The 26,289-nt window shown below is 39.4% G+C and overlaps 1 protein-coding gene across 3 annotated transcripts in view; it reads left to right on the forward strand.

The window, feature by feature from the left end:
- The window catches only part of LOC135205244 (polyamine-transporting ATPase 13A3-like), a 45,487-nt gene that overhangs the window by 18,934 nt on the left and 264 nt on the right, over window positions 1-26,289 (forward strand). Inside the window, exons 6-26 of one of the 3 annotated variants that reach the window (XM_064235596.1) lie at window positions 462-596; window positions 1,239-1,305; window positions 11,054-11,208; window positions 11,406-11,535; window positions 12,077-12,234; window positions 12,862-13,050; window positions 13,457-13,666; window positions 14,490-14,733; window positions 15,254-15,357; window positions 16,895-17,036; window positions 17,447-17,616; window positions 18,622-18,803; window positions 19,406-19,655; window positions 20,008-20,231; window positions 20,475-20,626; window positions 20,830-21,002; window positions 21,212-21,377; window positions 21,823-22,036; window positions 22,670-22,802; window positions 23,089-23,196; window positions 23,711-23,809. In XM_064235596.1, the coding sequence (XP_064091666.1) occupies window positions 462-596; window positions 1,239-1,305; window positions 11,054-11,208; window positions 11,406-11,535; window positions 12,077-12,234; window positions 12,862-13,050; window positions 13,457-13,666; window positions 14,490-14,733; window positions 15,254-15,357; window positions 16,895-17,036; window positions 17,447-17,616; window positions 18,622-18,803; window positions 19,406-19,655; window positions 20,008-20,231; window positions 20,475-20,626; window positions 20,830-21,002; window positions 21,212-21,377; window positions 21,823-22,036; window positions 22,670-22,802; window positions 23,089-23,196; window positions 23,711-23,809 (3,405 nt within the window). Of the gene's footprint in view, window positions 1-461; window positions 597-1,238; window positions 1,306-11,053; window positions 11,209-11,405; window positions 11,536-12,076; window positions 12,235-12,861; window positions 13,051-13,456; window positions 13,667-14,489; window positions 14,734-15,253; window positions 15,358-16,894; window positions 17,037-17,446; window positions 17,617-18,621; window positions 18,804-19,405; window positions 19,656-20,007; window positions 20,232-20,474; window positions 20,627-20,829; window positions 21,003-21,211; window positions 21,378-21,822; window positions 22,037-22,669; window positions 22,803-23,088; window positions 23,197-23,710; window positions 23,850-26,289 lie in introns of all 3 variants that reach the window. The other 2 variants (XM_064235609.1, XM_064235603.1) reach the window with 2 other exon arrangements.

The following is a 26,289-nucleotide window of genomic DNA, read 5'->3' on the forward strand; positions in this document are numbered from 1 at the left end:
GGACTCACCAGTACAGGTGGAAAGCTCATGGCCACTATTGATTCCTTTACTGCTTGCCTGGGTGTGCATTCACAGTTTGCAGTATAATGGGCAAAATTGGTCATTGGTTTTAAAGTGTGTCAATACCAAATCAATTGCACATCAGAAGCACTGGTGCTTGATGGAGCCCTTCACTTTTCTGATTGTAACACACTTAATTTCCTGATGGCTCCATATCTTAGACAAATTAAACCATGACTATGAAATAAGAATGTTAGGCCTAAGAAGATATGATAGAGGCCCTCTGTTTCTTCCTTATTGAATATTTCTGTCCTTTAATTTAATTCAAGAACTCATCCTGATATTTGCAGTTTCTATTTTGGTATCATATTAGCTTGATAATATTTCATGTATATTTTATGTACACTTATTTCTTCATGGATTTCTTGAATATCTTTTGTATATTTTTTGTTTGATTTTAGGCTGTGAACCCTTTCTACATCTTCCAAGTGTTTACTGTAATCCTGTGGTGTATTCAAGAGTACTTCGCCTTTTCTGGTTGTATTCTGCATCTCTCTGCCATCTCCATCACTGTGATGGTCTGGCAGACAAGGAAGGTAACTAACTACCTTTTCATTGGTGTGATGCTTTTTCTGTATCTTTATTTTAAAGCCAGCTTTGTTTCATTCCTGATATTTTTAATTTGTTCACTGTATTATTGAATTAAGTAACTGATTTTGTTTGGCAATATCATTTCGGGTTAGAAATTAAATTTTGTTTAATTTAACTGCACTTATTTGTGAGACTAATTTTTCATTTCCTTTTGAAAATTAATTTTGCATATCAACATTTTAGTCACTCATTCTTCATGCTTGAAAGAATTTGTTTCCACTGTGTAAAATTATCAATACAAGATTTTAATATATGGATATTTCAAGGCTTTCCTATTATTGCATTTTGTTACTTAGAGGGGGTGGTGGGTAGAATTGAAGTACTAATTTCAATTATGAGAAGGGAAAATCAAGTTGGGATGAGGGCGATAATTAGCAGCCCCCAGCTGATGAATTTTTTTTTTTTACACCCCCATAATAATGCTTAAGAATGTTCTTGTTTTAATCTACATTTAAAACTTTATTCAGTCTTTATATTGCCCTGACAAGGGAGGGCCCTCACTATCAATGTCAATGGATTAAACTTGAAAAGATTAGTACTGTATAGCTCTTATCAAAATAAAATGTTTATATATTTTTTGTTCACAGCAAAGTCGTGCACTGAGAAAAAGAATTACGACAGAGTCGAACGTTATGGTCTTGAGGGATGGGCAGCGTGAGTTTTTTTTATTTGCAGTTTTGCTTTCAGCATTTTTATTTCATGTTTTATGTATTTTATATAGTTTTTCTGGGCTCAGCTCGTGTCGCTGCGCGAAATATCCTTTAATCTATTATTTCTAGGGTAAATGTACTAACACATACCAGAGAATAAATAAAATAAAGAAAAAGGTCAGTATAACTGACTCGCTCACCCTCCAGGAGGGTGTCGGTATGAACACTAGGCGAGTGAGACCACTACCACGAGCCAAAAGCCAATAGAAATCTCCCACTACAAAATCCCTCCAAGAGGGGAGCCGACCCACAGAGTGAGCAGCTCGTACTACTACTACTCCATCCCATGCTGCCGACTGCTGCGCCTCTGGTGGTCATCCTTTCAAGTTAGCGCACACGAGTCGGTTGTGATATTTTTCCTCTCTGTGTTTTTTGTGCCCTTTCATTGGATTTTCTATTATGGAGCGTGCAGCTATCGCAGCAGCTAAGTTAAGTACTCAGTATTTACGGTTAGTTGGTTTTTTCCGGCCCTGAGACAGTATTTGCCGTTTTTTAGGTATAAATACGATCTCGGGGTCGGAAGCATGGCAGCATGGTTCTGCCTCGTGATGGGTTCGTTCTTGGTCTCCCATACCTAGAACATCCCCTTATTTATCTTCGCTCTATATGATTATCCGCTTACTTAGGGTACGGTCTACTCAGGTTGTGTCATGCATGCATGTATTTTACCTTACGTAGGCTTTTTCTATCCAGACCCTAGTCCAGGTTCTTAGTATCGGCCTCTGACTAGCTTTGAGTGGTGACTTGCCTTCGGGTTAGTTCCGTACACTCCTGGATTTTTTCTCCTGCTATATTGTTTTCTTTCTTTCATTTATTTATTTATACTATGTATTTTATTATTGTTAGGTTAGTTAGGCGTCTGGCTTAGCCTAGGTCCTGGCTCTTTGAGCCTATACTACCGCTCATCAGTTCGGTTGCTTCCCTATAGCTACTCTCTCTGATCAGTTGGTTCGGCCCAGTGGGCTTATTTGCCACCGCTTTTCAGTTCAGTAGCTCCCGCTAGCATTTCCCTGATCAGTGGTTGTCCTAGGCTTAGTTGTCGTATTTGGTCTTACCGCATCGTGGTCACTTCGTGATCACGGGACAGCCAGACGCCTGTCCAGTCATTCTTCCCCCCCCTCCCTCCGCTCTTCCATAGGGTAAGTCGGGCGGGGGCGGGTCGGTCTGCCCATGCTCGCTCCCTCATACCGAGCCTGCCTCCCTCTCTCCCCTCAGGCGGAGGGGCTAGGGAGTCGGGACAGACCCAGACTGGTCTCGACCTCTCCGGCTTCTCGGTCCGGCCGGTTGGTACGGAGTGGGGGGTACTGGCCTTGCCCACCCTCCGCGCTACCTTGTCGCTCCGGGCTAGCTTGAGCCTGTATGTCTTCTCGCTCTTTCCCATCTTACTAGGGCTCCTTCCTGATCGGAGTCCTGGTATCCAGCGGAAAGTTGTTAGTCCACCCAGTAGGGTGGACGGAGCATACAGTGGGTCTCTACTAACCTTACCGTTTTGCTGAGTTACTACACTCCGCTACGCACTGGACTTAGTCCGGTTTGCTTGTGTGTTAGGTTTAAGTTATCTTTAAGTTTATCTTAAGAACCTTAAACCATCCCCCTCCCTTACATATCTCACCGGATCTCTCCGGGATTATAGCCTATTCAGGCGATGCAGGGAGGGGTTATGCCCAAATTTTTTTCCGAGCTCCGGCATGTATCGGAGTTCTTCTGTCCTTTAGACTGTAAGTGATGTTTTTTAAGATACTCATGTGTCTCCCCACTTACAGGCCACCACTGTGAGCATCCGGGATGTTCCGCCACACTTCAGGATCCTTGTGGACGAAGAAGTTTTGCCGGTCCATGCTCCGTGCGCGACTCCGCTCGGGGACATCCAGGTCTGGTACCATGAGACGTGTACCATATGTTACGATCTGGTGAGCCAGCTTTTGGAAGGGGTAAGTTTTACATCTCCAGTAGCTGCTCCGCTTCTTTTTTAGCGCTTAAGTTTTCATCATATTAACTTAAGGCAATTAATTTAAGTTATACTTTAAGTTTTAGTTTTAAGTGATTCTTAAATCTAAACTACGCCCTCTCTTCCAGGCTGCGGCGGTAAGAGATACCGCACTGGCTACCCTGCGGGCCTGGGTCGGCGGTTTTGGGAAAAACGCCGCCAAGGGACAGCCCTACATCCTAGAGAAGCGGTTGGCATTACTAATCTTCCCCGGAGGCAAGGCGACAGGATACGTCGACCCGGTAGAAGCGGATCCGACTATCGCCTTCATCCAACAACAGCTGGCTACCTCATTAACTGATCAGGACCAGGATATCTCTACGGATGTCGCGACCCTAGATATTAATGTTGAACCTATGGTAGGTATAGACGACCTGTTGGTCGAGGTAGGTACGGTGGACACCCTTGGGCGTAACTGTTTCTTCTACTCCTGCAACCTCTCCATCCTTCCAAGGCTTTAACGGGTGACGAAATATATTCTCCTCCTGGTGCTTCGGTTAGACCTAAGGTCAAGTCTAAGGTGATGACTTTGACTAAGACGTCGTCGTCGTCTAAGAAGACGACTTCGGCTTCATCCTCCTCCCGTAAGTCTCCGGCTGGGAATCCCGGAGCATCCAGGTCTAAAGCTTCTAGCTCCGGCTCTAAGTCCTCGAGGAGTAAATCCTCCAGAGAGAGATCTCGCACTCCGGCAGAATCACCAGTTCCGCTACCTTTGGTCCCGATTCAGAGCCTCCCCTCCACCTCCGCAGCAGCTCCGGCTTTGGACTCCAATGCTGGCCTGTTGCAACAGGTGGGTGACCTGGTTGGGTCCTTAAAGAGTAGCATGGAGCAAATGATCTCTCGTCTGTCGGACAGGATTACTTCCCAGGACTCCATTATAGCCGGGCTGAGAGAAGCTCCTCTAGCCTCTCCTCCACTGTCCAACACGAGTGGATCCCAACTTCCTCCGTATGACTCACTACCTCAGTTCTCTATGAACAATCCGTGGAGGGTAGCGTCATACGCCCCCTTCCAGGACGGTCTCATCTCTATACCGGAATTTGGGACTCGAAGAATAGAGGACTTCGAGTTCTTCCCGGAAGACCTCCAGCCTCCGTTCATAGGCTACGCAAGGCTTACGCCGTCGGCTATGGTGCGGGACGATAAGGTACCTCAAGGAGACAGTCCTCTACTCACGAGGGGACCAGGCTCAGAGAGAATGGCTCAGGTGTTTTAGAGGACATGGATTGTTCTAACACCAAGATACAACCATTTAAGAGTCCCTTTACCATTTTTACAATGGATGAGAGTACCCCGCTCCGTTCCTAACCAAGATCGCGAGGTCGACCATCCCAGCGGCCCAGAAGGGGGAACCTATATACCGCAGTTGAAGGAAGCGGATCCCACTTCTCCGTTGCTCCCCTCAGTTGGAGAATTGTGGGAAGACTTGCCGAATACATTCTCAGCTGGCAAACTCAAACCGGACTGTGCTATGGAGCAGTTTGGTGAAAAGCTACCCAGGCTCCCAGATAGCCTTATTCAGGCTGAGTTTGATGCAAAATCGCGTCTAGCCAGATCCATCAATTCTATGGCTATGTCTGAGGTAGCTACCATGGCTTATGGATCAGAACCGATTTTTAAGCTCATGACCAAAGCCCTGACTCAAACGGTACAGTCATATGTTTGAGTTTGCCACTGCTCGTAGGCGAATTGTAGGAAGCATGTTCTACAAGAGGCAACTATTCGGCATGAACCGAATAGGTTACTCTCGTCTAGCATCTGGGGAGCAGATCTCTTCCCAGAAGCTATGGTTAAGGAGGTCCAGTCAGAGGCTACCAGGTTAAACCAGAGCCTTAAGGATCGTTGGGGCCTTTCGGCTAAGAGGAGGCAAGACCTGACTCCTAAAGGTAAGGGACAAAAAGAAACCCAGCGTTTCCAACCTTACCAGAAGAAGCAACTACGCTTTCCTCAACAAGTTCCAACAGTACCGTTAGTGCAGACAGCCCAACCCTCCACTTCTAAAGGTCAATCACAGCCAATTTATGTGATATCCCCTCAGCCTCAGCCCTCCACCTCTTACGCCATCTCTCCAGCTTACAATCAAGCCTTCGAGAGTCAAGCTTCTCAGAAGTATGACCGCTCGGGTAAGGGAGGTAGAGGTAAGCGTTCCTTTCGTGGGAGAGGATCGGGAGGCCCCTTTAACAAGGGAAGCACTTCAGAGGAGGCCGAGGCGGTTACCAGAACCAATAAAGAACTTCAGGTAGGGGGGAGGCTGTTTCACTTTCGCCACCGGTGGAACTTCAGCCAATGGGCTCAGAGCATAGTGTCAAAAGGCCTGGGTTGGAGCTGGTTGACGAACCCACCTCCATCCAGACCTTTCCGTCAACTTCCTTCCAAGGAATTGACAGAGTACGCAGACGATCTCCTTCAAAAAGGAGCTATAGCGAGAGTCAAGAGATTAAATTTCAAGGTCGCTTGTTCAGCGTGCCAAAGAAAGGCTCACAAAAAAGAAGGGTAATCTTAGACTTGTCCCGCTTAAACTTAGCCATCCGCTGCGACAAGTTCAAGATGCTCACGATCTCACAGGTGCGGACCCTACTTCCCCGTGGGGCCGTCACCACCTCTATCGATCTTACAGACGCTTACTATCATATCCCTATGTGCAAGACACTTCCGTCCGTAATCTGGGTTTCAAGATAGGAGACCAGACATTCTCCTTCAAGGTAGTTCCATTCGGACTCAACGTGGCACCCAGAGTGTTCACGAAGCTAGCGGAAGTGGTAGTGCAACAACTCAGATCGCAAGGGATCATGGTAGTAGCGTATCTCGAACGATTGGTTGATCTGGGCCCCAACAGTCGAGGAATGCAACAGAGCTACTCTGAAAGTGATTCAGTTCCTGGAATATCTAGGCTTCAAAATAAACAGGACCAAATCAAGACTCACTCCAGAGTCAAACTTTCAGTGGCTGGGCATTCAATGGAATCTATCATCCCACACTCTGTCGATTCCATCAACCAAAAGGAAAGAAATAGCAAAGTCAGTCAAGCAATTTCTAAGTCACAAACTAGCGTCAAGGAGAGCCCAGGAAAGGATCCTGGGTTCTCTCCAGTTTGCATCAGTGACAAACGTCTTAATGAAAGCCAAACTGAAAGACCTAACCAGAATCTGGCGCTCGCGAGCAAACGTCAGGTCCAGGGACAAACTATCCTCAGTGCCTCTGATTCTAAAGAATCGACTTCGGCCATGGGCGAGAGTCAAGAATTTATCAATGTCAGTACCCCTTCAGTTCTCTCCACCAGGGGTCACCATCCACACAGACGCGTCCTTAAGCGGCTGGGGAGGGTATTCCCAGGTCAAAAAGGTTCAAGGGACTTGGTCATCTCAGTTCCGTCAGTTCCATATAAACGTACTGGAGGCAATGGCAGTGTTCTTGACTCTAAAAAGGTTACGCCCACCCAAGTACTCCCACATAAAGCTAGTCCTGGACAGCGCAGTGGTAGTACATTGTATAAACAGAGGAGGCTCCAAGTCACGTCATCTAAATCACGTCATGATAGCCATCTTCTCCCTGGCAGACAAGTTCAGTTGGCATCTTTCCTCCACTCACATAGCTGGAGTAAGAAACGTCATAGCAGACGCCCTATCCCGATCAGTACCCCTAGAGTCGGAATGGTCACTGGACAACAGTTCGTTCCAATGGATCCTTCAAAGAGTCCCAGGGCTACAGGTGGACCTCTTCGCATCACAAGCGAACCACAAACTACCGTGTTATGTAGCCCCCAACCTGGACCCTCTGGCCTATGCCACGGACGCCCTGGCTCTAGACTGGAACAACTGGGAGAAGATTTACGTCTTCCCTCCAGTGAATCTCCTCATGAAAGTATTGAACAAACTCAGGACATTCAAGGGTCAAGTGGCTCTAGTAGCCCCAGACTGGCCAAAGAGCAACTGGTATCCTCTAATTTTGGAGCTGGGCCTTCGTCCTCTTCAGATCCCCAGTCCCAAGCTCTCCCAGTCAGTACAAATGAAGACTGTGTTCGCTTCCTCAGGGATTCTCAAAACCCTAACTTTATGGATTTCATGAAGTTTGCGGCAAAAAGAGATGCGAATATTGACCCTCAGAATATTCTATTCTTGGAATCCGATAAAAGGGATTCGACTTTGAGGCAGTATGATGTTGCTGTCAAAAAGTTAGCAACTTTCCTGAGAGAATCGGATATTAGAATCATGACAGTTAATTCAGCTATATCCTTTTTCAGATCCTTATTTGAAAAAGGTTTAGCAGCTAGCACGATTACGACAAACAAGTCAGCTTTGAAAAGATATTTCAATTTGGATCTAACATAGACTTGACGGATTCCTACTTCTCGTCTATTCCTAAGGCATGTGCTAGGCTTAGGCCTTCTGTAAGGCCTACGTCAGTTTCATGGTTCTTAAACGATGTTCTAAAACTGGCTTCCGAAACCGATAATGACACATGCTCGTTTATAATGCTCTTAAGAAAAACCCTATTCTTATTAAGCTTAGCTTCAGGAGCAAGAATTTCAGAACTGTCGGCTCTATCCAGAGACCCGGATCATATTCAGTTCCTTCCTACAGGAGAAGTCCTACTTTCTCCGGAACGTAGCTTTTTAGCAAAGAATGAAGATCCTTTGATGAGGTGGGAACCTTGGAAGGTACTACCCCTTCCACAAGATGTATCTCTTTGCCCAGTTACAACCTTACGAGCCTTTCTGTCTAGGACCTCCTCATCTTCATCGGGTCCCCTCTTTAGGAGGGAAAAAGGTGGAACTTTATCCATTAAAGGCATCAGGCAACAAATCCTGTACTTTATTAAGCAAGCCAATCCTGACTCTTTCCCGAAAGCACATGATGTCAGGGCAGTAGCCACCTCAATTAATTATTTCCAACATATGAACTTCGATGAGTTGAAAAAGTATACTGGATGGAAATCGCCGACAGTGTTCAAACGTCACTACCTTAAGTCCTTGGAAGCTCTGAAATTCCCAGCAGTAGCAGCGGGTAACATAGTTTCCCCTGACTCTAGCTAATTTGTAGTAGAAGATTCAGTCCTCCTTTCTACCTGCCTCACCCAAAAGTTCGTCTATTCCTACCTGGTTCATTTGCATTTACCTTGTGTCTTAGCTGCTTTTGTGATAGTGTAGTGGGTGCCCCTTATTGTCTGGTTAGGGACACTCACAAATGATTATAAACATTGATCTCATGGATGTTTCCCCTTATTTTTATGCTAGGGGATACATCATATTATAATGATTACGGGTTTTGTATATTAAGTCATATACATTCCTTTATATATTATTATTGTTGATTGTTTTTATTAATTGCTATTATACTTTTGATACATGCTGTTACACAGATAACATTGATACATGTAAATAATTTTACCTGTACATATGTAAATTACCTTATGTTAACAAACATGATTAGATTTAAGGGTAATTTAAGCTATCTCTATATACCCCTGTGTATATGTATCTTTTAGCAATTATAGTCTATTCTTATATATTTTATCGTTTATTTGAGACCTATTCTGATTTATTTTATTTTTATTATCATTTTATTACTTTTGTTTACAATCTTGTGCTATTTCTCTGGTACGATTTCGCGCAGCGACACGAGCTGAGCCCAGAAAAGGGATTTTTGACGTAAGGAAAAATCTATTTCTGGGCGATTGGCTCGTGTCGCCAGCGAAATCCCACCCTACCCATCCCTTCGCCCAAGATTGTCTGCCTAACTTCAGGATGGCCCCACCAGAGGCGCAGCAGTCGCAGCATGGGATGGAGTAGTAGTAGTACGAGCTGCTCACTCTGTGGGTCGGCTCCCCTCTTGGAGGGATTTTGTAGTGGGAGATTTCTATTGGCTTTTGGCTCGTGGTAGTGGTCTCACTCGCCTAGTGTTCATACCGACACCCTCCTGGAGGGTGAGCGAGTCAGTTATACTGACCTTTTTCTTTATTTTATTTATTCTCTGGTATGTGTTAGTACATTTACCCTAGAAATAATAGATTAAAGGATATTTCGCTGGCGACACGAGCCAATCGCCCAGAAATAGATTTTTCCTTACGTCAAAATCCCTTTTTTTTACCTTTTTTTCACGTTACCATTGTACATTCTCTTAAAATTTATTGTTTCATACTAATCCATCAGTAAAGTAGCCATAATTAGCAATACGGAATTCTCAAGGCACACATCCTGAAGTCTTGAAGGCAAACTAAGAATAATAGTAGCCAGAAAAGTAGTAAGTACTGTGTAACAGTTTACACATGCGCACATATGATTCGTCATCAGGTAGAAGCAGCTGCCTCTCCTCTTTACTTAACGTTGTGTACTACCTCTCCTTTGTACTTGTACCAGAGATAGTTTGTGTTTTGTATTAAAGCAAAAACATATTTTCTTCATGTTGTGTTTTGCTCGTTGAATAAGATTTACCCTCTAGTATTTAGTAATTGTTTTTCATCCTTGATAATTTAGGTTTTTGATCAGTACTGTATTATCACAGCATTTGTAAAGGTTAATGGTGATAATTTTCCTCATTTTAAGGGAATCCTTAGCTCTGACTGGCCTGCAAGAATCAATAGTAGATGCTGTCAGTACCTTTTTGGCCAAAGGGAGTATAAATCCCTGCACTGTTGTGTATCTCGAATAATAAAATCTTATTCTGGCTTTGATAGATTATTTCCAAGCCCATCCAGGGATATCTGAGCAAGACTTGCTTCAAATAAGATTGGCTTTTCACAAAATGAGGGCCATGTCATTTTTCTTAGCTTTATAAGTAATCTTGAGATGTCAGGTTTCCTAAGATCAAGGACATGGAAGTGTCAGTTTACCTTTTTAGAGTTCTACCTTAGAGCTGTATGCTCTCATTGTAGCTGTTAGTTGTGGCACGACATTTTAAACCTCCAACAAAAGTATTAGTCCTCTCCCATTTCGTCATTTTAATCTCAAAACTCATTTATCAGTCATCTTCGAGATGCTGTCTCTGGGGCCACAAGTGGCTGTGTCACCCTTTAATGGTTAGTTCTTTTTTTTTGCATCTGTTGAAGCATTCATCATACAAACAATTTCTTCACTTCCAAGTTGCTTAGGACATTTGGTCATTGACGTTTTTCTGTCCCTAAGTGATCCATGGCCCGTCAGAAGCTTACTGTAGTTGGGAGATCATTTTTACTAGCCCTCTTACCAAGGTATTTGCACGAGCTAATTATGATTGATTGGTTTATATGAAACGATTGCAGCTTTTATAAAATCTTAAATTTTCACACAAATCCATCAATCATAAAATAGTGCCCTCCTCCATTTCTCTTACTCTGGATGTTTAATAAGGAAAGAACGAGACCAGCTATTTTGATATTTCATTGGGTCAAAGGTGTGCATGTTGGTTTTCTGGCTATTCTTTTTCCATCTTCAAGACTTCAGGAGCTACACATCTTGGGAATTCTATCATGTGAATCAAGGCTAATGATAACTGACGAGTTTGGTTGAAAAATTTTGTGTTTATATTTTATAAAAGCTACAGTTAAAGTAAATTATAATAATATTTTACTGAACTAAAGGTAATTGAAATTATTCATGAGAGAGAGAGAGAGAGAGAGAGAGAGAGAGAGAGAGAGAGAGAGAGAGAGAGAGAGAGAGAGAGAATTACTACTCCCATTTCAATGTCTTGATATCTGATTCTGTAAATCTCCAAAAAGCCTCTCATTACAGGTAACAAAATATCATCGAGAGAGGTGGTTCCTGGGGACATTCTCCTCCTGAAGGACGACAGTCTTGGTGTCATGGAGGCAGATGCAGTCTTGCTTGAGGGATCTGTGATAACTAATGAGGCCATGTTGACTGGGGAATCTATACCCATAACAAAGGTCAGTTGCGCTTTGTACCTTTTCGAATGCAGAAACCTTATATGTAATTCTGTGTATTTTACTATAGCATAATGTGGGACAACCAACATGGTCTCGGTAATTAGTGTATTAATAAGAGCAAATGTCATCATTATTTTTGCTGCCAGTCTGTGGAAGTTCAGATGTATTGAAAAGGGTTTTTATTTCATTCTGTCCAGGTTTCCATACCACCCAGTAGTGATGCAATGTTCAGTGAGGAAGAGCACAAACATCACATACTGTATAGTGGCACTGAAGTTTTGCAGATACGTGGAGGAAAAGAACTCAAGGCTCTGGTCATTAAAACAGGTTGGTTCTCCTGTTTTTAGCAGAATATTTGATAAATGATGGCAGTCCACAAAAGCAAGAATCATTTAGGTTTATGTATGTCCAATTAAATTACTTTAAATTATACTTAAAAACCATAATTTTTGTGAAAGTCAATCCTGTTGGAAAGTTAGCATCCTTTCTTCCATTGCGATACAAAGTTTTGTTTGTTATATGTACCTGTATCTGTACAGTACATCTATAGATAACAATGTCAAGATTTTGCTGTTTTATTCCTACTTTACAAATAAAGGAAAGCAACGCTGAAGTTGATTGTTAATGAGCCTTTAAAAACTTGAACTGGTGGGGCTGCTACCTCAAGATTTTTTTGTATTATATAAACAATACAAATGTCACTTTTATCACTTGTGCGATTGTTCGATATCCAATATTATTTCCGTTTGTAACTAATATTTCCAAATTTAGTACTTAAACTCAATATTTCAACTATTAAGGGTATTGCGGTCATTTCATACGAAATGATGCAAATAAGACACTGATTCATGCGTCTGTCTCCTTCCAGGTTTCTACACAGTCAGAGGGGAGTTAGTGAGATCCATTCTCTTCCCCAAGCCAGTTGACATGCATTTCTATGCTGACTTCCTGAAGATGCTCTGTATCTTTATAATGCTTGGATTAGCAGCCATGACCTGGAGCTTTCATCACTTCTACACATTAGGGGTGGGAAGCATTTTCACATTGTTGGGATCTCTTGCATTGCTTGTTCATTATTTGATTTGAGTGTTGGCATATTTATGGTAGTAACCTCTGCATACCATGCTAACTTTTTTCTCTGGTATATTTAGAAGTTATTTATACTAGAAAAGAGGAAAGCAGGATCTTTTCACCGGGCGACACAGGTCTCTCCCCAGAAATAGATTTTTCCTTCGTCAAAATCCCTTTATTGTGATGAGCCCATTTCATGGTTATGAAATTGTTTTAGACATTTCAGCTCCTATTAGACTAAAGAAAGACAAGATAGCTGGTTGATAGGAATGCACTTGTGAAGCTGGATCTGCAGATCTCCAGCAGCCATGAGATTCAGTTTTCATGTCTGTAGTGCTGAGCACTATAATTTCCAGTGCTTCACTTTAGTTTTTGTTTTTATGAATGCGTTGCAACTCTTGTTTTATTATAAAAAACTATATGCTAGAGAGAAAAAGGAAAAATTCTTAGACCCCTGGCAATCTGATCTTATAGGTCTTTCATAAGTTTAGTCTTAAATTTTGGCAAAATGTGAGTAGTCTACGGAACATATATTAAGCATGTATGTGTATATACATGGTGAAGAAGTCCATATTCTTTCAGGCCAGTTGGTCACACATCTTTCTCAACTCACTGGACCTGATCACTTTTGTTGTGCCGCATGTTTTACCTGCAGCAATTACAGCCGTAAATGCCAGTTCCCAGGGACGCTTGAGAAAGGATGGGATCTTTTGTCTCTCGTCCAATTACATCTCTCTTTCTGGATCTGTAGATGTTGTCTGTTTTGACAAGGTAAGAGTTTATTATCCACTGAAAATTTAATCTTTTATCATTTATGTACATATTACAGTTTTTGTTCATTAGTTATGCACATATTACAGTTTTTGTTCATCAGTTATGCACATATTACAGTAGTATAGTGAAAATTCATATTTATGTAATTTATAGTTACTCCATAAATAAGCTAGTTTGTTTATACCTTATTTACCATACTTGTGAAAAAGTTTCTGCTATTGCTAGTTCATAGCTTATGATTTTATGTGTAAGAATTTTGTATATAAATTGTATGTTAACTAGCATTTTTTAACTAAAGTTGTAGCATTGATTCATTATACAAATAAACAAATAATCGTTCAGTAACTGAACAGTTTTGTACTTTATTTTCTGATACATTATATTTCCTGGCCCTACTTCACAGACTGGCACTCTGACAGAAAGTGACCTTGCACTGGCTGGTGTGGTGCCTTGTCACAGGGGTGAACTCCAGCAGCCCCAGTGTGACATCAGTAAGCTCCGTTCTGATCTGCCACTTGCCACATCTCTGGCAACATGTCATTCCTTGACCAACATAGATGGCAAGCTGGTTGGGTACCCCCTCGATGTGAAAATCTTCACCGGTATTGGATGGGTATTGATAAATTTTCCCAGGTTGTTCTTCACTGATTATAATTTTAATAAGCACAGGCACATCAACAATTTAGGATCATTTTAGTATAACAGTTGCTATCACTGCAACTTTGTCATTATAGTATTAAGAAAACAACTTGCATCTGGGCTGTTTTAATTACAGCAATTATTTGGCACAGAAACAGAAAGTATGAGGATCTATACAGTACTAATAGTTGAGCCTCTTGATTTGATTATCATTATACTATATACTGAAAATATTTTAAATTAACCACTGAAATACATATACCTAACTATAGTACTATATACTTAGAGGGTTTATTGAAAGATTTGTTTGTGAATGAGGTGAGAAAATGTTAGTCAAGTGGATTTTGGACACTTCCATGGGAACAGACCTAAGAGGTCCACTGAGAAGCAAAACCTTGAGAAGGGATTTTACCTTAGAAATAGTGCTACAGGAACCTATTTCACGGAGCGACACGGCCGAGCCCAGAAATCCAAAATTTTACAGCAGAGGCCAGAAGAGTTGATGTACAGAAACTAGTATGATTTACATTGTGCCTCAAAAAGGAACACACTTTTGTACAACAGTCACTTTTATTAGATGCTAATGCTGTATTCATTATCATTCTCATAAATGTCTGGAGCACTGAGAAATTAGAAGAATGATATTCGGAGTTAATTTTAAGGAGTATACTTTGGCTTAAATTTCTCAGTGGGGAAAACGATTGTCCATTACATCAGCATTAAACAATGACAGTTTGATTTTGAGTCTAAATTCTCTTGAGCTTACTAAAAGCATTTGTGCCTCATTTTCCTCACAGACGATGATTGAACCTGAACCAGTGATAAATCAAGACTACGGTATGGTAACACCAGTGCTGGTACGGCCGAAAGCAGATGACGGGGATCCTGAGCAACTGGAAGTAGCAATAGTGAAAACCTTTCCATTCAAGTCTAAGGAACAAAGGATGACTGTTGTCACTAAAAGGAAGTTTGCCAATAACTTTGATGTCTACATCAAGGGAGCTCCAGAAATGATTGCTCTACTGTGCAATGATGTTACAGGTTTGAGCTTATTTTTATTATTGTCTTGAATGCATTTATAAGAGTCTTGACTGGGTATTTCTGGATGCGCTGTAAGTCAGTACGTACTGTATTTTTATTTTATTGAAATTAAAAAAAGTAATGACAGCCAAAATTTTCTTTGCAACAGATCGTTATTTTGTAGGACTTGACTAAAAAAATGTTGAACTGCAGATACCCATATAGTACTAATGAACAAACATTATTTCTATATACCAAGAGTACAGTATCTGGATGAACAAATGAGTCTTTTATGATAGAGACTTGATATGAACAGAAAGATAAATGTCAGAGAACAATAGAGAATGCTTTCAATCTCTGATAAGGGCATTTTTCAAGTGAATATACAGTATATGTGCTCAATGCTCATGAAAAATAGTTCTTTATGTATCCTAAAATTTTACTTAAAAATAACCTTTTCAGTAATGGAAACCCATTTCAGATGTATGTTCAGATGTGTACATAGTACAAGATTATTTTCTCACAATCACTGTTTTTTCAGTTCCAGGCATCTTGGATTCAACCTTAGAATGGTACACAAGACAAGGTCTGCGAGTTGTTGCTGTGGCTCATGCTGCATTGCCTGCATCTTTAACTTGGGAACAGGTTGTTAATGACTTTACACAGTTATTAAGAAAAATATAAAAATGCTATTTCCTTTCATCAATACAGTCCCTGGGTATCGATCCGGTTTTATGGCAGTTGCCTAGTGCCATAAAATCGGCAATTTATGGCTCCGTAGCAGGTCAAATTTTGGTTGTGCCGATAATAGTTATGGTGCCATACATACCTGGTGAATGACATCAGCGTCATTCAACAAAACTCGACTCCATAAGTGACACAAATAGCCAAGTTTCAATGAATGGCGTTTTCGTTTATCAGCACCCTGCCGATAACCAGGGACTGCCTTAGAATGTTTCTTAAAAACTTAGTCTTAAAAACTTAGATGGTGATACAAAACCAATCAATTATATGTAATTGACCCCATTCCATGTGAACAGATCCAAGTTACACTGATTTAAATGTTGAAAGAAAAAAGGTTTCTTGCCATCCGTTCTTCTAAGTCACACTTTCTCAGGACTCCTCCTTTACATTGACCTCCATATTTGATGTTTCTCAAAGGGCTCTCACCAAAGTTAGAATCAACTCCCTCATAGCTCAGTGCCCCGTCATATGCTCCGCTGTTTCACTTCAGCACAGGGTGTGGTTTTCTTTTAAGGACCCACCTTTACACCACAGGTGCTTGGCATGTGTGTACCATCCATGGATATTTATACCAGTCACATTCTTTACTCACAGGAGCTATCTGGACTCCCTAGGTCATCATTGACTACAGTGTCCCTTAACTGTGTGAACTGGACTTCTGGATCTTTCCTAGATAGTAACCCCCAAGGGTTCAGCTGAGCATGTATCACCGATGCGGCATGTTTAGTACAAACCCGTTGAGGATGAATATAAAACCATGAACAAAAGACTGTAAATATAACGATGACAACCCCCAAGAAATATTAGTCCTAGATAACTACTGAACTTGCTGAGGGTCACTATCTAGGAAAGATCCGGACATCTTACATCTTGGTCTCTTATTCTCTTCAGAGGGCATGTTTGTTTCATCTTCCCTCCTAAACCATGAGTCTTGTACAACAGATGACGTTTTTAAAATGTAAAGCAAGTTTTTGTGCAAAGCCCATTAACCATAATCTTCAGTGCCCTCCCATTTTCCCTACCCCCCCTTTCTCTTCCAGAAGGGCCTGGCACAGATGAATGAGTAAAATGGTTTGTGGCAGACATTGGACTGTGAGGTTTGCATGTCTAGGGTAACCCTTCATCTTTCATCTCTGAGTCTGTATAGCGTGGATCTGTGTACAGTCTATATAGAATAAAGCTGATTGATTGGTTTGTAAACAAACTTCATTGGTTTGAGATGTTGTACATTATTTTATAATCTACTTGCTTAGGAAAGTACTTAAATATTCCCATCAAGAATTAAACCAAAGGAAAATGCCTGTATGCTGGTAACTTGTAATAGGTAACCTACCATAATATTCATACTAATAGCAGAAGAACATTGAAGGCGGAAGATTATAACAATTTATTTCAGTAGATCACAATCATAATCTTAAGGAAATATGTCTTTTATTAGATAGAGACAAGTCCCAGAGAGAAATTGGAAGATGGTGCGGAGTTTTTGGGTCTGGTCATCCTCCAGAACAAAGTGAAGAAGGAGACACCTTCTGTTATAGCGACTCTTCATCAGGCTGATATCCGAACTGTCATGATAACAGGTATGATGAAAATCTTCCGTGTAGGCATCTTTATGAACATTTTTACTTCAGTGTTTACTTTTTTGAGGGGTTACATGTGAAATGGGTTCTCTCATTAACTAAGCAATAGTTATCATTACTTATATAGCATTCAGATCATTAGGACCAGCAGTGGTAATTTTGATCATTAGGACCAGCAGTGGTAATTTTATCACTTTAAAGATTATTTTTGCATTCTCCCATCTTTTTAAGTTATGTAGCTAATTTTTACCATTTCCTTAGGAAAATAAATTTTTTTTCTAAATTTTATGCCTCATACATTTAAACCATTTTTTCTATAGTGATTGACATAACTCTTCAAATAAAAAGCACAGGCTACTAAGGCGAATGTTTATTTGATACAAAGAAAGTGCAATTGTTTCCCTTTGCAGGGGACAACTTGCTGACAGCAGTCAGTGTTGCTCGACAGAGTGGCTTGCTGAAGACAGATCAGCAGCTCATAGTAGCTAAAGCTCAGATGGTGTCGACCTCAACCATTGCAGCTCAATATTTGCAGGTTAACTACTATGATGTGGAACATATTGATGTTCTTTATGACAATGTAAGTTCTCACTCGTCCAGTGAGGATGAAATTATTGTACTGTACAAAAAAGTTTAGTATACTGCATACCATTATTAGTACATACAATATTTATAAAAAGGTTCACTTAATTTTTTGAGAAAGCACATGCCAAAAGTATGAGAGAATCATACAGTATTTCATGAGAAAAGTTAAGAAAAGGCTAAACCAGTGGTCATAAAAAAGAAAGTAAGAAAATGAAGAGTTAGGCCTATTATAGAACCCATGGAAAATCTTGAGTAAAGTGACTATAGTTTTTAAAACTTGGCCAATAGTAGCTTAGTGGGGGTTCATAAAGTCATTCAGTTTACTAATGAGAGGGGAAATATCTGGTTGGCTGATGTGATTTTAGCTGGTAATGTAAATGTAGTATAAGAGCCTAAGGCATAGACTTGATTGGGCATCTTCATGTACGTATTATCTTAAGGCTACTTTAGATTAAAATAAACATCATGACTTCTGGGTCATATTTCAGGTGTTTTTTTTATACATATAGAACTCGCCTCCATTTGATTTTTGGAGGGAAACACGAAAGGAGTACAGTAGAGGCCGGGCTGATAATGTTTACAAAAAGGCTCTGGAATTTTGTCCGAAAAAGTAGTGAAAATTCCTCTTTCAACTGATTCAATTAGAAAAGAAAAACAATTCAAATTTTTTCTGTGATTAAGAGATAGCCTATTATAGTATATATTTTTACACATTTTCAAAGTAAAAATTACATTAGGATATTTTTTACATGAATCTTGCATATTGTATAGATTAGGAGTGAAAGTTTGTTGATATATATTTGCTTCCATTAAGCTGATTACCTGATGTAAGGAACATATGCTTAAAACTTGCGTGCTGCACAGAGCTTGGAAATTTTGTACTTGAGCCCAAGAGAAACCAGATCAGGTGCAAGAAATTGTAAGTTCTTGTGCCCCCACTTCTGAAATAGACTGAATATGTAATTGTTTATACATTATTAATGGACTTGCATTGTTTCAGAGAAAACTTATGTCAGTAAGAAGTGACAATTATGTCCTTGCTGTGGATGGCCAAACCTTTGAATTAATTTTTCGAGGACAGGATGAAGAGCTTTATCAACGACTGATTGAAAGAGGAAAGATTTTTGCCAGAATGAAGCCAGACCAAAAAATCTCCATAGTTGAAGCCCTTCAAGACCTTGGGTAGGTTTTTGGGGATTACTTGGAGTTTCATATCAAGCAAATATTATTCTAGGGACTTGAGTCATTGCAATTTCACTAGAATAAAGGTTATCTTAGAGTTTTAAATATTCCGTATATTTTCCTCAACATAGTATGTAATCCATATAGTAGAGTGTACTACATATAAACCACATTCAGAAAAACGTGTCACTTACTGAAGCCGCACAGCCATGGTCTCCATAAATCCTAGACACTTCATTCCTGTTTTAAAACTAGAAGGTTGTCTACTGGATGAATAGCTGTAGTAGTCATCCACCCTTATGTATCCTACATTCTGGAGAAGCAAGAGCCTTATGTATGTGTCTAGCTTGTTGATAAAAAACTCTATAATTGCAGTCTTTGCTAATTCCATTTTATAAAACATGACAGCTGCCCATCATTTGAAAGTCTACATATGTGAGGATATGTTTGAATATGCAAGTTACGTACACATTTTTAGGCAATTTTATGTTTCTTGAGCATCATCAGTGAATACATTTTTATCAGTCGGTAAGGGTTATTCATGTTAAAGATAATGATATACATAGTCTTAAAAAGGAATAAATGGATGATCTTTTTCTTAGTCACCAGGTTGCCATGTGCGGTGATGGATGTAATGATTGTGGTGCTTTGAAAGTAGCTCACACTGGGATATCTCTGTCATCATCAGAAGCCTCTGTAGCAGCTCCCTTCACCTCTAAATTGGAAGATATCAGTAGTGTCATTACAGTAATCCGAGAGGGAAGAGCAGCCCTTGTTTCCATTTTTACTGCTTTCAAGTATGATGTTAGCATGTGCTTTGGTGCTCTCCTTTGTGTCCTCTTTCAATTTAAGGTGAATTATAAATGGTCGTATTTTAGATTTTCTCAAGTATATCAGCTGTTGTCTATATACTAATTAGAAGTAATGATCAGTAAATATTTAAAAATGAAAATTGCCTGTGATTCTATGAATGCTTTTTGAAGAGATTTAGTTAAGATTATCAACTGGCACAGGTATTTTTCTTTAGTATACGTATATCATCAAATTCAAGTGAGCCTTGTAACAAGAAAAAAAAATCCTTGAAATGCTGTAAAGCATGCTAGTTCATTGTTCATGTCATTAGATGTTCTGATGCACTGTGCTATACTTTATACAGCATTGTACATGTTCATTTATGATTACTGTTCTTGGCTGTTTATTCCAGGTTGATACCATGCCATCAGACACACAGTATTTGGTCATGGACTTGGTACTTGCCACCATACCTGCTCTTGTAATTGGGAATACTGGAGCTCCTTCTATACTAGTTCCCAGAAGACCCACTCAAAGAATTCTCAGCATCCTTCCTGCTCTCTCTATGTTGTCATTCTTGGGAATACAGATTCTCACTTATTGGACTGTGATGACTTACATTGAAAGTCAACCGTGGTCAGTAATGTATGATGCAAACGTAATGTATGTATATAGGAAGTAGCATATAGTGACATCCAAATTGTTTACTTTAGTAGCACCATCACATTTCCATGTTGCGTAGAAAATTCGTTTCAGGGCAGCATCCACACCCAAGTAAATCTTAAACCCTAGTACTATACATACATGTATACCCATTTCTTGTTTGACAGAGGATTGTATATATTGCCACTGCCTGAGAATTTGAATCTGTTGCTTCAGGTATGAGCGATTCTTCAACACAGGAGACATCTATCCACCAAAACCCAACCATGAGAACACAGCCCTCACACTGGTTAACTTCCATTCCTACAATGTTGGAGTACTTGTCTACTCCCATGCCCAGCCATATAGGAAATACATATATACCAACTGTGAGTTGAATTTAATATAAGATTTGCAAGAAATACAGATGCTTACATCTTGAAAATACAGTACAACACAGCTCTTTTAATATTTCATGTTTGTTGAAGTTCTGCATGTACACATTTACCACCGAGAGTAATAATGATTTGAGGAGACACTTTTGTTATACCTGTCCTGTAAATCTAGTCAGTATAATATTTTATTCTTTCAGATATGCTGTTTGGATACCTCATCTGGTCAGTTGTTTTCTGCCTTTTTGTCAATTTTTATACTGGACAATGGATGTTGGACCTGTTGAATTTCTATCCTTTCCCTGATTTAAAAACTCCTGCAATGATATTCTTCATTGTCTCAATCAGTTTCCTCATTTCTTTTATTTGGGAGGTGAGTGTCCAAACTTGATAAATATTCAAATATGTACTTTGTAAAAAATGTTTTAAAAGATCCGATGCTAGACGAGAATAAAAATAAAGCAAGTATTCAAGTTACATTATCCCAATAAATAAAAATTAAGTAGTAATCAGACATCAGTATACAGCTCTGATAATTCCATAATAAAACTAAACATTTTCAAAGTAATTACTTTGTTTCAGAGGTGGGTTCTTTATGGTGTGTTTGACAATTACATTCTTCCATGGTTACACAAAACGTGCGGACCTCACGCTCCCTATGTTAAACTTGAAAAGAAGCTGCTGAATGAGGAATGGCCACCTCTTTCTGATCCTGTTCTATTAGAAGCCCCTATTACTATTAATGCTGGTATGTAGCGTACTGTTGCTAGTGTTTGGTTTAACATTTAATACTTGCTGCTGTATATATTAAATATCGTCTTGTATATGTATAATGCTAGAAATGAATTCTCAATAAACTTTTCTCTAAATTTCTGCTTTATGGCGTAATTAAGTAAAAAAGGAAAGTTACATGCCAACAAAATGGATTAAAAAATATTGAAATGAATTTTCAGTGATGTTTCTCCTCCAAAATATAGTGGAAATGACAAACTCTCTGATATGGTTTTTTCCTCAGTCACCCATTTATGTTCCTTTTACTACAAGTTTGTTAACTGCAGTGCATCAGAAATTGTACCAGATAGTTGCAGCTGCAACTAAAAATTGTCAAGAAAAGAGTATCATATCCACAGATAGTTAAAATAAATCTGCACATTTTCTTAAACCTTTCACATCCATCTTGCTTTACTCGTCAGGTCCACCCTTAAAGGCAATGGAAAGCCTCAACACATATGATGATGATCCAAATAGTGAGTCAATGCTGATAAGGAAGCTGACACGGCGACATAGATTCAAGGCTTCTGTGAAGTATATTAAGGAAAATGAGTCTCCTATTAGCGCTACTGCTCCTCTGGATGTATCAGGGCCTCATAGTCCTGTCAGCTCATATCCCAGCCCACCCCCAGAAAGGTAGGTCACATTTTAGGTTCATTTGTTTTCTAACTCATTTTCATTTGCTCCCTTTTTTTTTTTGCTTCAAGGATATACAGAGGATTATTGCAGGAGTTATCGTACTTCAGAGCTGTATTTTGTGAATTACCTGTGTAAATATGTGTGCTGTATAATGGAGAAAATGAAAACAAATTTCACTTACTGGGTATTTTTCTCATATTTCCTATTATCAATTGGAGCATGGATGTTTGCCAACTTTTTATAAATAATGATATACTTACTCTCATTGATCCTTACCTGTTTTTGTATTCATCACCAGCAATGATTTTCATATCTCTTTCTGGTATTTCATCCATAACATTCTAAAGTTTTATTTAAAATTCCTATTTCTTTTCTTTCAGGAGTTCATTTTTGATGTACTAAAGAATATTTCAATATTCATAGTGCACTTTATGATTTTCAGCATTTGGTGTTAAAATTGTAACTACTCCTCCAATTCCATTCACTCTTCCTGAACAAATAAGTAGTATACACATACACTTACCTCCAAGCACTTTTTTTTTCTTTGCACATGTGATCCGCGTTTCTTAAACGAATTTTCTACCGTACAGAATTAGGTAATAAGGGTACCTACTTTTGATCTTTTTGTAGTGCTAGTTACCAAGTTCCTTGGGAACTCCAAGAAAATGATGGCAGTGCTTTCAAGTTCAACAGGAGTATACGCCAGCAGATAATGAAAGGCACAGATGGAGTATTCAGTACATTTAGAGGAGGGGCCACAAAGGTAAACTTCGCTTAGAATTACCCTTTTACATTTTAATAAGGTAAATTTGTGATATCTTTGGCAGAATGTTTACAATTCTTAGTAAACAAGTTTTTCATCACTAAATAAACAATATGTACAGCATGTATAATCAAAATACTTGAATTGGATCAGCAAGAAAGTTTTCAGCTGTTTTTGACTGTTGTAAAAGTTTAATTTTGGATGATTTACTATATTTACTGGTTACTTTGAAGGGATAGGTTATCAAATTAAAGTAATTCTTTACTTTAACTAAATTTAATTTCAGAGGCAAACCTCCCACGATACAAACACAGCTGAGCCATATGAAGTTATACGGTTGTCGGATAACGCCACACCTTTAGTCGATGATGATGAAATTTATTCAACTATTCCAGTGAGTTCTTTAGTACTGCAATTTCTCATAGTTTTTCTTACATCTATCTTAATCGCTCTATATTTTAATAATATGGTGGGCCTAAAATATACATACTTAGCTGCTTCCCTCATAACTCAAACAAACCAGACCATCAAGTGAAAAACTTATGAAAAGCCAGGTTTGTAATTCTGCTGTAGTGTAAGTGATGCAAAACTCTTTTCAAAACAGAGGTAATAAAAACTCCTCAAGCATGTAAGAGATGTAAAAATTTAAAAAATGAACATTTCACACAAGCATAGAATGTAATTACCGTAATAGTGTGCATACTAAAGAGCATACTATAAAGTCTGAAATGTAATGCATCAAGCATCATACAAAAAACTTTTTTTCTTAAAAACCACAATAATCATTTAAAATAAATAAATGTTAATTGATACTCAAATGCCTTCTCTAGGCTTATCTTATAAATCACTGTGACTTTTGATTTTGTCACTTATCCAGTACAAAAGACAACTAATTTCCATGCTAACAGGACCCTCCACCCAGCTATGTTGAGGATATAGAGAAAGATGAAGGAAGGAATCCAAACAGTGCAACTCTGGAACAAGGAAGCATGCCTATATATGAAGAGGTAGGGCACGCTAAAGAGGAAACCAAGTGGATAGCAGAAGGTATAGTAAGAGATTGTGATTATCCAGGACAGAAATTGACAAACAAAGTTCATGGGTGGAGAGAGAGTATAGACAAGTATCCCAAGGATGTTGAATGTAACTTAACCTTAATGGAAGACATGAATGAAGCATGGAAACGTTTATCAGGAACTGCTCTCATCTCGTACCACCATAAAAAGGTGAATTTGAATTATGCTCAGGGATCCCACCTTACAATTATGTAGAGAGTAGCCAATTAGCTGAATTTATCATAAAATTTCATCATCCAACTCTAAGAAAAAAAAAATTGATCAAAAAGCATCATGCACACAGGATGGCAGATATACTTAGGTTTTACTACATCAGTTGATAAGGAAGATAATTACTAGTGCGTAAATGCCACAATACTGCCTGTTAACTTTTGATGCTAGTATGACACTTCAAACAATATATTGTTCATTTTGTTTACTGCTTGAAATTCCTAATTTTCTTTAAAAACTGGTAGTGTGAACATTTTTAAAAATAATTTGGTTTCTTAGATACACACTTATCACTTTATAAATGCCTTCAATAAATAACTCTCTGTGGGGAGAATAATCCTGAACCACTAATTATTAAAAGCAAACGTTCTAGTTAAAGGTAGGAAAACATTCCCTTTAGGGGGTAACCTTGTCACCACACTTGTAGTTCTAGATTCTGTACTCTGTAGATCTAAGTGTTTGGCACTTGAAATGGTTGGGATGGGCATTGTGTGAAGACATAGGTTTGTATTTGTGCAGCATAATATATTGTTTAACAGCAAACTCATTACCGTAATTATTTGGTCATGAACTTGTCACAACTGCTGAAGTCCCTCTTGAAATAATTAAAGAAAAAGGCAATTTGCACTGTACATCAATCAGTACCTGTATGTGGTGCTAAGTGCTACTAACGTTCCCAGTGCTTTGCTCTAAATTTTCTCTTCACAAGGTTCCTTTATTTACATAAATTTCTTTTCAGTTGGGTACATTCCTCGTATAATGTACTGTGTGTTTTTGTTTACACAATAAAATCAACAATATAATTTTCCTTTGGCTCTGGAATGAAGATGAAAAAACTCAGTTAAACTTGAAAGGTTTCCCAATTGCATCTTTGACGATTTCCACAGGTCTCATGTAATTTACAGGAATTTTTAGAATGCCTTTCTAATTTGTAAAATAAAAATATTGGTCAAGAAAAGAGCTAGTTTTGATACGCTTCAAGCCTAGCATTAGGTTTAGAATTTTTGCACTCCTTGTACTAGTGGTGTTACCCAGTTATCAGCACCGATAACCAGGGGATTGACACTATTATTGCCAGTTATCATTTATCAGCAATTTTTGGAATTGTCATCACACCCCTGGGAACAGAACCCCACCCAATAACTGGGAACTTCTTGTATCCAGGTGTTTCTATGTTTTCTCCCCTCCTCTTATTCCTGTTTTGAAGGATGAAAAGTTCCAAGAAGCTTTCCTTGATGAAGTTCCTTTGCCTTGCTCTTTTCATCGTTGTATGCTGTATCACAGTTTCTCCATCTTCTTTATTACCCTTCTAGAGATGTTGGCTGGAAGAATACATAGTGACTGGAGAAAGACGACTCTCCGTCAGCGCTGCAGCCAATGAGCAGAGTTCAGCCAGTTGTTTCAGTTCGGGTTTGTGTGCTTTGTTGTTGTGTCATAGCTTTGCTTCAAGAGCCACTTCATCTCCCCTCTTTCAACATTGGATTTGCATTAGTCGAGCCTTCTCCTTGGTTTTTTCTGTGGGGCACAACCATGTCTTCTCCAGATGTGCCTCCCCCACCATGCATCTGCCATCAGTGCTGCTCCCACCCAGATTATCATCTTTCTTCTTCCTTCTGTTGTCCTTTGGGACATGGATAAGCATTTCTTCAGTACCAGAGTAGTTCCTAGTGTTCTAAGATTTCCTTTCCCTGGTTGCCATTTTTCAGCGATGTCACCACAGTTTCGGGACATCTAAGCTGAAGATGCGCTTGCCAAGGAATGAAGAACTCACAGCCATGCAATGTTGCACAACCTTGTTTTTTGCTTCATTGTATGAGGAAGAAGAGAGAGGCCTTGTCACAATGTTGCACGGCGGTGACTTTTTTGTTACTGCAGTTTTCCATTCATCCTTAGCCCGAGATAGTTGCAAATAAATTAATTTGGTTCTTAAACAGTTACTACAGGCAGTTCCTGGTTATCAGCATGGGTTCCATTCCCGATGACATGAAAATAACTGGAAATTGCCAATAACTGAAAATCAGCAATAACGGCGCTTACCAGTTATTGGTGCTGAAAATCCAGTTCTTGTTGTCGTCAGACAAACGCTGTAAAACCGGATCACCGATAACTGGGGACTGCCTGCACATAGTATCAAGGAAAACAGGTGCTGTAATGCAATAGCTTATTAATGTAATATTTGATGTTGTGTTAATGAAATGCAT

This window comes from Macrobrachium nipponense, chromosome 24 (genome assembly GCF_015104395.2).
Source record: "Macrobrachium nipponense isolate FS-2020 chromosome 24, ASM1510439v2, whole genome shotgun sequence".
NCBI lineage: Eukaryota > Metazoa > Arthropoda > Malacostraca > Decapoda > Palaemonidae > Macrobrachium > Macrobrachium nipponense.